Genomic DNA, 10,628 nt, shown 5'->3' on the forward strand with positions numbered 1-10,628 from the left:
CTGGCCCTGGCCACAGAAGCTGTTTTTGCTATGTGGGCTCTCCTTCCTCCTCCTTCTGTTTGCCAAAGTTCCCAATAAACCAAAGTCCATATCCGGTTTACACCCCTTCAGCTCCCCTTGGCCTCAACTACCCCACCCAGACCAGAAGGATGGAGGGAGGGGCTTCAGAGTGGTTCAGGACTTTCATGGGGGGAGACGGTGAGGGAAGGGGAAGCCATTAAATTACTCCAATTCAGAGGAAGAAAGCAGTCTGTCCCCAAGCTGTGTTCCATCAGCACTCCCCCACACAGCCCACCCAGCAGATGTAAAGCCACAGGCTCACTGGAGCCTGCCAGCACTGGAGGACCTTTTCATTTACAAAGGCCATAGGCCTCTCCCCTCTTCTAGGCTGGGGTTCACTCAGAGAGCAACGGTTCACAGCCCTCCCCATGCCCATTCCAGTAGTAACTTCCAACGGCAGGCAGGCAAATGGGGTTGAGCTTTTTAATATCATAAATCAGTGCCCAATCTGGCCACTCACTGCTAGGCCCCTTCCTGGGCCTCCTATCTTCATATTGCCTGGAAGGCTGCCTGCAGCCAGGGCTTCTCCCATCCCCTAGGAAGGATCCAGCACCAGCCTGAGAGGGGAGTCAATAGCAGCTAAGGGGGTGGGAAGGAGGAGAGACAGAAGCTTGTGCAGGCGCGTGTGTGTATGTTACTTACGTGTGAACACATGTGGAGTTAAAGGTTTACAGACCCTGGCTCAGGGACAGTCTAGGATGGGAAAGGAGGTAGGGCAAAGAGAAGCACATCTTTTCTCCCTGGCACCTTGACCTCACCCTTCCCCAGGGACAGACACACGGGGTACGTGGGAAACCCATCCCTGGACTGGAGCCCTTTTGAGTCTGGTGGAGTCACAGATCCAGTCTGTGGGGTCACTGGGTCTGTCTCCTTTTGAAAGCCCTGGAAGGGTGGGAGGTAAGAAGTAAAAGGAAACAGGTCTCTGCTAGAAGAACTTGACGCCTCGGCCATCACTGACGGTGATGATCTCAGCCTTGTGCTCCTGCTGCAGGGCCTGCAGAGCCCGAAGTAGGGTTGCTTCATCCAGCCCGTGGAACTCTGGATAGGGAGAGATGGGGAGTCAGGGACACTCAGCTCCTGGGGGCTCAAGGCCTCTGAGGAGAAGAGTCTAGCTGGAAGCTGAGACCTTGAGGCCAGGGGAGATATGTGCCATCTATACTGCGGCAGCCGCCACCAACCCTTCCTGGGTACTCCTTAGAGTAAGGGCTGAAAGAAAGCCCGAGTCAGCATGAATGAGAGTTCATGCTTATTCTCCCCTCCAGGTTCTTCTGTTAGACTCAACCCTCATGTGTATCCCCCACCCCCATGCCATGAGTGTCTGATGTCCAAGAGTGACACCACCTGCTTGTGAGGGACAGTGGAGCCTAGGAAGGCCAAGGTCCTTGTCACTGGATTCTGACCCTAGTTGCACACCTGTACCCATCAGGAGCACCTGTCCTACCACAAAGAAGTGTAGCCATACCTCTGACCAGGAGACTGTTAAGCTCTAGCACCGGTATCTGCCCTTTCCTAGTTAAAAGGAACAAGGCTGGGAGCCAAGGGCCAGCTGAATATCTCGAGATATGGCAAGATACTGCAGGGAGAGGTGAGAAGCAGGTGGCAAGCCCTAACAGGTTCGCACACCTCACCCCCTACGGGGGCCTACCTCTTGAGTCAGGGAGCTTGCTTTCTGAGGAAGCCTCCAGCTTTGCCCAGCATGAGTGGTGGGCTGGGCAAGGCTGCAGCACTGAAGTCATGGGGTGATGGTGGGAGTAGCAAGCAGAGGCCTGCAGGGCAGGGGGGAACAGCCAAGAGCTGTAAATTCTGTTATGGCAGCCAGGGCCTGGCAGAAAGGGGAGGAGCCCTTTTTTCTCCAGCTGAGACTGGAACTTTTGGTGATCCTGGGGATCAGAATATGAATCCAGAGATAAAATAGCTAAGAATATATTTACACTATGTAAAAATCAAACAGTATACAAATCCTTGCCTGACCAGAAACCAAAGTATTTAAAAGGCCTGGGGGTGGGGATGGGGGTGTTGGCCCAATCCCTTCAGCTGACGCCCACAAATCTTGAGCCCTCTGTAAGTATAAAGGGTGAAAGAAAGGCCTGTGTCAGCAAGGAATGAGATTTGTGGCTTAATCTCCCGCCCTGGTTCCTCATTCGGTATCTACACCAGTAATTCTAAACTTTTCATGGGTCACAGATGCCCTTCAATATCTTTTAATATGGACTCTATCCCTAGAAAAATGCACACATATCCCCACAGACAAAATTCGGGGGTATTTTGCGTATAAATTCAGGTGGTTTAGGGAAACCTTGGACATGGGTTAAGAGTCCTTATATCATGTAGTATTTGGAATTCAAAGGCAGGGATGAGAAGTCTGACTATCAAACAAGGACTGGAGAGGATTCAGATGACAAAACTGGGGGGAAAAGGGAGAAGCATTACCCTCATTCTCTGTGTCGTCCCCATTGGTCAGTTCATACAGGGTGAACACGGAGTTGTTCTGGCCACTCCTGGAAACCTATGGACACAGAAAATGGGGATTGAATAAGGACCGGAAATCTCCTGGGAGAAGGCGAGCTCACCAGCTCCACCTATCTGACCCAGGAATGGCACCTATTCCCAAACCAGGGCTCACTGTCACCTCGGCAGGAGTGGCCTAAACACCGCAAACCCCACAGGTGCTATATTTATACGTGTACACACATACACAGAACCACTAAACCACAGGCCTTCACATGTCTGAGAAGTGACCTCTCATTCTGTTTTCCTGTTCAGGAATAGGTGGCATGAGTTTGTTATATTTGGGTTGTTGATGCTGCTTCCCCTCTTCTCTCCCTTGGGAAAGTTTAGGGCTGGTGGTGGCTAGGAATGTTGGGGAGAGAGTTTGTCCCCACACCCACACTGGTTCAGAATGTCTCATTCATATGGTGGACAGCCCCAAAGGGTGCAGAGGGGGAGGGGCCCCAGGCTTTTTTTTTTTTCCTTCTTCCTTTCCTCATTTATCTTCTGTGGCCAGAGACTCCAGCCAACAATAGTACTAATGGTTCCCAGCACTGCATTCTCCAAACATGGCCTCGCGTAGCCTCTGGCCTCCTACAGTCAAAGGCAGGGAAGTTCTATATAGCCAGGGAAACTGAGTCACTAAAAGAGGCTTGCCTGGAAGACCTATACTTCCTCTTTCTGCCCCTTCCCACTTCGCTCGGTCTAGACCTGGGAACACCAGGTATCTGACCATGGGTCACCATGGCAAAATAGTCTCACCCACTGATAGATGAGTTTCCCCCATTCTTCTGGCCTTCGCCACATGATCAGGAAGCTAGACTTGTTCTTATCCAACCATTCCAGGTTCCCTGAAAAACAGATACTTATGAAAGCATCTTATGCTAAGAAGGGACAGAAGGCAAAACCAAGGCGGAATACGGTGGAAGAGACTCAGCTTTCAGAAAGCAAAATTCAAGATCTGTTTTATTATTGCCATCTGCAAGGCACCAATTCTCCTTCTACCTCTCTCCAGGTCTCAGAACACAGATGGAGAGATTTCAGTGGTGATTGCCAATAGGGAAAAAGGACCTGGGGAACTGGACTATCTCCTGTACAGGATACTATGGACTCCAAGCCAGGGGAGAGAAAAAAAGTTGTTAAAAGCAAAGACTTGTGAGGCACCTGGCTGGCATAGCTGGCAGAGTGTGACTCTTGATCTCAAGGTTGTGGGTTCGAGCCCCACATAGGCTGTACAGATTACTTAAAAATAAAATCTTAAAAAAAAAAAAAAAAAAGGCAAAAACCTGTGCCAGTGTGCCCTCAGGAAAACCCAAGTAGGAGGAAAAATAAGGAAATGTGAGGACCTGAACCCACCTTTCTTCCTTAGTTCCTCTAATACAACCTGGATTGATTCCACAGGGAGCTTCCCTGGTTTAAAGTTAAGGGAAGGGCATTGATGGACTGAGTTGGGTGGGATAAAAATTCTCAGGGCCAGTGCCATGTCAAGAACCACCTGTCCCCTTCTTCTCCCTCCCACACTCATGTATGTGCAATTCCCCAACAGGCTATAAATTGGCATTTCCTGGATACTGGGGGGAGGAAGGTAAAGAGAAACTAGTTCAATTAAAGGGAAGAGCTTTAGAAATGAACAGTACTACCATCTGTGACCCTCTGTCCTCTCTCCTTCTTTCAGACTTTCTCCACAGATATTTTAGGTATGAATCAGGCAGCAAAAACAAACGACCTTTACTTCCTGGGAGGAAGCGAGTAGGTGGAGAAAATTACTAAAGGTAGTACCAGAGTTTGAGCTTCACTCAGAAGAGGACAGGAGATTCAGAGTCAAAAAGCTTGGGTTGAAAAGCTTGGGACTTGGCTTCAGGGCAGAGGTTCTAAGACCTGAATGGCACCTGGGTACCTGTCACTGCCTAGGTCAAGAGGATTTGAGGTTGTATCTGCGTTGGGGTTTGGGGATAAAATGGAAGTCAGCTAACACATCCTGGCTCTTTCCCAAGTCCAGTTTGGGTGGGAACCTGCCTACTGTGGGTGAAGGGGTGTGTGAAGTCTGGGCATGTGGGAAAGCGTGGAAGTGCATGTGTGTGGGCTGTGGAAGAGCCTGAGGGAGGATACGCTGTAGCTTCACGTTGTTGAAGAGCGGGCTCTCCTGAGCTTCCATCACCGTCATGCTGGACTGTTTGTGCAGGCGGCAGAAGGACAGGACCAGCGAGCACCAGGCGGCCAGCTGCTTCTGCCGAGTGTCCACGTTCGGCTGCAACCTGCCGGGTGAAGGGGGTGGGGCGCAGAATTAGAGGGCGTGAGAGACCGAGAAGCAGCACTTGCCGGAGGCGCGTCTGGGGGACAAAGTGGGGGACTGAGGGTGGTGGCGACCGGGTCCTTTCTCCCCCTCCCCATCTGAAGCATCAGGGCTGAGCCTGGGGTCCGGGGCAGGGGAGGGAGGCACAGCGGGGCTTCTCGGGGTCTGAGCCTCACGTAAAGAAGGGCGGGAAGCGATACTGCCACGGCCACTCGAAACTCATCGCCATTGTAGTAGCCCAGGAAACCCGGAACCTCCGGGAAAAGGACTTCCGGGCTCCGCTTCGGCACGTCCGGGCAAAAAGCACAGCAGAAAGGTTCCGGACGCCTCTTCGGAGAGGGGCGGCCCAACCGGAGGGATCTTGCAGATCAGCCAGTCCCTTGCCATTATCCTAAAAATCCTTACCGTTTAGAGCCCCGAGAAGTCTTCTCATTCAGCTCTAGAGAAGGGCAGTGACTTCTCTAAAGCGGCACAATTTTTGATAGTAGAACTACCTAGGCTTGTTTCCCTCTGCTTGGCTTCTTTTAGTATTAACATTCGTGTCAGTTACATTTAACAAACGCCTCACAATTCCCCAGTCCCCTCAACTGTTATGTCCTTCGACTGCACCATTCCCTGGTCTCCTGCAGCACCCGTGGAAGCACATTTGTAGCTTTTATCGCTGGAAAAGGTTCGGCTTCCACGATTCAAAGCTGCCCGCTTTGACCACAGCCATCTATCCCTTACGTCCTCACTTTCCTAGTCTCAAGTCTCCGCAGCCGTTTTGGTCTTATTTGACTCCTTACCCAGCCTAGACTAACCCATTCTGTCCCCTTGCTTGCTTACCTGGTGGTCACTTTACAAACCAGGGTTGTTGCTCCCTGCCCCCACCTCCATTTTCTCCCCCTCCCCCAACTCCTGGGCCGAGTCCTATTACTGGAAAAAATCACAGAACATGCTGGCTGAGCCCCCAGGCCCTGACTAACCGCACTGCTGAGCTTTCAGTGTAGCCCAGCACTGACTTTTATTGACTCCCTGTCACATCCCTCCAGGTAATTCTTCAAATATTTCTATTCCTCAAGTCATTCCACCTGTCTCCATCTTCTTTCTCTCTGCAGAATGCCCTTCCCATTTTGTGAACTTGAGGCCAAGCATTTGAACCTCCTAATCGTTCCCCCTCTGTCACCACACTTGATTCTTCCCACAAGAATTCCTTTCCACTTTTACTTCTTTCTTTTGAACTCAAAGGAAGAAGCATCACTCTTCCTTTACAAGACCAACCCTTTGGCGTATCTTCTTACCTCTCCTTTCCAACTGCCTTTAGGACTTCTTTGTGTATCATCTTCCCTCTTTTCCTTTCCTCTGGCTCCTCTCACCTAGTTGACAAATATGCTCAGGTCACCCGTATTTGAAAATATGCACAGTTTCCTTGATTTCGTCACCCTCTCAATTTCCTACCTGATCATTTAACCTTTCCCCCACTCAAGTCCATCCTTCATTGTGCACAGTTCCTGATCTACCAAAGTACCCAGGAAACACTTGTTGCGCCAATGGATGAACCATTCAATCGATAAGGTTCTTTCAAAGGGCACTATCTCCTTTGTTTCCATGGCACTGCTTTATCCTTGCTCTGCTACTGTCTCTCTGATCTTCCTCTTTGTCTCACTTCCCCCTTATTCTTTAAATGTGAGTGTTTCCTAAGAACCTAAGCTCAGCTTTCTTTTCAATACACCTTCTTTTTTTTTTTTTTTTTAAGATTTTATTTATTTATTTGACAGAGATAGAGACAGCCAGCGAGAGAGGGAACACAAGCAGGGGGAGTGGGAGACGAAGAAGCAGGCTCATAGCGGAGGAGCCTGATGTGGGGCTCGATCCCATAACGCCGGGATCACGCCCTGAGCCGAAGGCAGACGCTTAACCACTGTGCCACCCAGGCGCCCCTCAATACACCTTCTGTCTTGAGAACTTTCATCATTTTCATGGCTTCACATGGCATTTCTGTGCAAAACACTCCTTAATCTGTATTTCCACCACAACCACCACCACCCCTCCCATTTCTAACTCTCTGTGGGACATAAAAGCTTGTTCTATTGGCACTTCATATCGTACATCCTTTTCTTCTTGCCAGCTCCTCTTCCTAGAGCCATTTTCTATCATTACTTCCATCATTGTCCTAGTAACTCAGATTCAAAGCCTGAGTCAGCCCTCCTCTCCTCTCCTTCATCTCCAAAGTCCTGCTGATTCCCTCCCCTGTTTTTAATCATCTCTCCTACTTTTTATTTTCTGCTTCCTCATTCATCACTCCTTTGGCCCATGGCCTCTTTTTCTCAAGCCTGGAATATCACAATAACTTCCTAATTCACCTCTTCTTTTTTTTTTTTTTTTCCTCTCTTCCCTCGGGGGAACGCACTCCTTACGATGGAGAGCCTACTCGTGTACTAACTTCACAGTCACCCTCCTGTGGTCACACCGCAGCTAGATGTGACTCCTTTTCTTGCACTTAGATAACATTTGGTTTATATCCCTTGCATGACTCTCATCACACACTGCATTGCTTTTGTTTATTTGTGTACATGTCAGCTACCCTATTAGGTGGAAGCCATTGAGAGCAGAAACCAAGCCCTAGCTTATTTTTCCAACAAAATATACCATACACAGTTATCTTCTACCAGCATGCCCTTGATGTATATTAGTAAAACACACGAAGGCAAATATGGGCCAAGAAGAGAACAGATATACCCCTGAGGAAGACCAATGCATTCATGGAAACAGAGCAAAGACTTATTTCAGGTGAAAACTCAAAATGGCCCAGGAAACAGATATGCCTCTAGAGAGACAGACATGTCCTGAGAGAAGTCTGTCTCAGAGGACGAGTAGATACCTTCTAGGAAGCATACGGGTATATATCTATGGAATGGACGGGCATGTCCCAGGAAATGAATATGCATGTCCTCAGAGAGGTAAATATTTCAGAAAGGAGGGAAGGAAAAGCCCCTGAAGAGGCTCCAGGTGCCAAAAAGAATAAACAGGTGTCTTTATGGAGAACAAAGTTGTTCTCTCATATTTTTGATGATCTGGAAGAACTGGAAGTGAAGGTCCTCTGGCAAACAACTGGGCCTCACTGTGGAACGTGTAAGAGTGTCTGTATATAAAATGATGAGTTCAGAGGCTAGGTATGTCCCTAGAAAGTGGGAAAGTGTTTTAAGGGAGTATCAGTATGGCTTAGGAAGCTGGTAGAAGGATCCAGCTAAGAACTAGTGAGTGCTACGGAGATGACAGATGTCTAATCTCAGGGTCTAGTCTCCTCAGCTTGGAGTTTCTTCATGTCCATCTTCTGGCTGTTAGCTCTAGTGGACACCAGGGGGCAGTATGCTGCCAGGCTGTAGGCCACACCCCCAGGGTCCAGGACAACATAGGATGAGGCCAGGGACCGGGAAGGGGAGTCCTGTGGCAGACTTAGTAGAGTTAAGTCCCCCCTGCCCTTGCCCTCAATCCTGAGGTCCTTAGGGATGGACTCTTTTGGTCATATCACGGTTCCTAGTCCCAAGCCTGGGAGTAAACTGAGGCATGAAGACGAGGACAATTCAGAGCTCCTGGGTGGTCCCGCTTCATTCTTGCAGGAGTCACAGCAGAGATTCCACCCTTCCCCCTCTCCCCACACCTCCTCAGCTGCTGTGCAGACCGGAAGGGAGTCTCTTTCCTGTATATTTCCTGGTGCTGGGTCTGGATAAGGACAGGAAAGGCCCAGCCTTGGGAGGAAGCAGTGGAGGGGGTGGCCTTCAGGTGGGGGGAGGAGACAAGTGAACAAAACAGTGCTGCTATCCAGAATCTTCCAACTCTGCTGCCCAGAGCTGTGGGAATGGCAGAAACTCTGGGATGGGGAGGGGACAGTACAAAAAAAAAGTTTTATTTTGAAGATTACAGAAATCGTGCCATGACACCACTGGGTTTCCATTTCCATCAGTCCAAGGATCTGTGGAGGGCGTGGGAGTGAGAGAAGGAGGCAGGGAGGGGAAGAGAAACCTGGTGGTGGCAGGGATAAAGGAGCAAGATAGCTTGGAAGAAAAGCTCATACCACCCTAGGCCTGGGCTTCACTGTCTTTACTCCTCCACACCACAAGGGTGACGAGGAAGGGGATGAGGCAGATGGGGGCTATGATCATGGCCAGGAGCACATCCTCTGGGGGGTCTGATAAGGTGGGCTGCACGAGGGAGCAGTTGGCAAAGTGGATCTGGTGAGTCTCAAAGATGATCTCTTCTGCCCGGGGATTGGGGAAGCCCAGCTGAAATAAGTCTGCAAAATGCTCCAAGCAATACTGTAGGTCGCTATAAGGCCTGGGGGCAAGGGAAGACTAGAGTGAGTATGGGTTGGGCCCAGAGAGGGGAATGTCCCACACTCACTCAAGGCCCACCCACAAGGAGCAGCCCCCGCCCCTGGCCCAAGCTCCCTGGCACTGCCCCTACCTGCTAATCATGGCCCAGTCGCACCAATCCTTGGGGATAGAGTCCATCTCCTCCTTATAAGATTGCCAGCAAAATTGGATAGTCCTCTCATAGTTCTCCATCTTGTCCTCTGTGGGCACAGATTGCTTCACACTGACCACACCCCTGCCCCTCCCTCCAAGCCCTCTCGTCCAGGTATTTACGCTGTTCTGTCTTCAAACAGGGCAAACACCAGGAAAGTCTCAGAAAGTTTTCCAAGGAAAGAGTCTCAGTTCATAAAAATTTTAATGCCTTCCATGTGCCAGCCCCACAAGAACCCCCACACACTTTTTGGGGGGACTTCTAACCCACCTGTGAGGTGAGGAAGCAGCTCAGAGCTGGGTGGGGGTCAGGTGGGATGAGAGCAAGAAGGACCACAAGGAACCCCAGGAGAGAACAGAAGGGAGTTTAATGGGCTGCCAATTGGGGTTGTGGGAAAGGGACCCTCCCTACCAACCCGGTTCTCCTCGTTGCCCTAGGCCACCCTCCCAGAGCTGCGGGATACACACCTTTTGACTTCAAGATGCTCTCAGTGGGAGGAACCTGAGCCAGGGACTCCTGGGGCTTCAGGACAGCTGTGAACATAAATGTGGGAGGGAGGTGGGATGGCGGGGATCTAAGCAGTGGAGTCTGGAGTAGGGGTCTGAGACCCTAGGAAGTCAGGGCTACTTTCAGAAGAGAAAAAGGAATAATCCGGGCCCCCAACGGGTGCCTCAGTGACTAGAAGAGAGGGCTGATACCAGCTCCCTCCCACTCACATCCAGACCCCAAATCCTCTTCCTCCTCCCCAGCCCCAGACCTCCCAAGACCTCTCCGCGGAGCCCCGGCACCCCAGGTTCCTCCAAGTGGGAAGCAGCTTACGCTGAGCCCTCACCGAAGGGGGCCGGGGACCGTCCGAGGACAGCGCTGTCCCGCCCGCACCCCAGGGCCCGTTTTGGCCTCGGCCGTCCAGCCCCCCTCCCCTCCGGGCCTCCCGCGCCTCCCACCCGGGGCCCGGGACGCAGCGCTCACCGCCCAGCAAGAGGAGGAGGCGGAGCGCAGCCGGTCGCCCGGCGCGGGTCGCAGGGAGTCGCGGGCCGCCGGCGGCGCGCTCAGCCCGGAGCGAGGCCATAGCGCGGCGAGCAGGCGAGGAGGGGCGGTGGCGCTGAGCCGGGCCCGGGCGGGGGCGCCTATATCGCCGGCCCAAGCCCCAGGAAGCCGCGCCGCTTCCTCGCAAGGGCTGGGACGGCTGCGGCCACGTGGGGGGCGGGGGCGACGCCCGGGGCCGGCGGGCTGGAGGGGGAGTCGCTGCCCCACCCGGCCCTGGCGCCCGCCGCTCCCTCCGCCG

General features: G+C 51.8%; 2 protein-coding genes across 2 annotated transcripts; both read right to left on the bottom strand.

Annotated features, from left to right (window-relative positions):
* Positions 1-469: 469 nt before the first annotated feature.
* VPS25 (vacuolar protein sorting 25 homolog) lies at positions 470-5,591 on the bottom strand. The gene is made up of 6 exons (XM_026512764.4): positions 5,017-5,591; positions 4,657-4,802; positions 3,904-3,957; positions 3,310-3,398; positions 2,491-2,566; positions 470-1,098 (listed from the first exon to the last, which is right to left on the bottom strand). Exons 1-6 carry the CDS (start codon positions 5,067-5,069, stop codon positions 986-988), a joined length of 531 nt encoding a protein of 176 aa, XP_026368549.1. The 5' UTR covers positions 5,070-5,591; the 3' UTR covers positions 470-985.
* Positions 5,592-6,555: 964 nt separating this feature from the next.
* Positions 6,556-10,628, bottom strand: RAMP2 (receptor activity modifying protein 2). Its single transcript, XM_026512766.4, has 4 exons — positions 10,313-10,628; positions 9,811-9,876; positions 9,284-9,392; positions 6,556-9,154 (listed from the first exon to the last, which is right to left on the bottom strand). Exons 1-4 carry the CDS (start codon positions 10,410-10,412, stop codon positions 8,899-8,901), a joined length of 531 nt encoding a protein of 176 aa, XP_026368551.1. The 5' UTR covers positions 10,413-10,628; the 3' UTR covers positions 6,556-8,898.

Source organism: Ursus arctos, unplaced genomic scaffold, assembly GCF_023065955.2.
Source record: "Ursus arctos isolate Adak ecotype North America unplaced genomic scaffold, UrsArc2.0 scaffold_24, whole genome shotgun sequence".
Lineage (NCBI taxonomy): Eukaryota > Metazoa > Chordata > Mammalia > Carnivora > Ursidae > Ursus > Ursus arctos.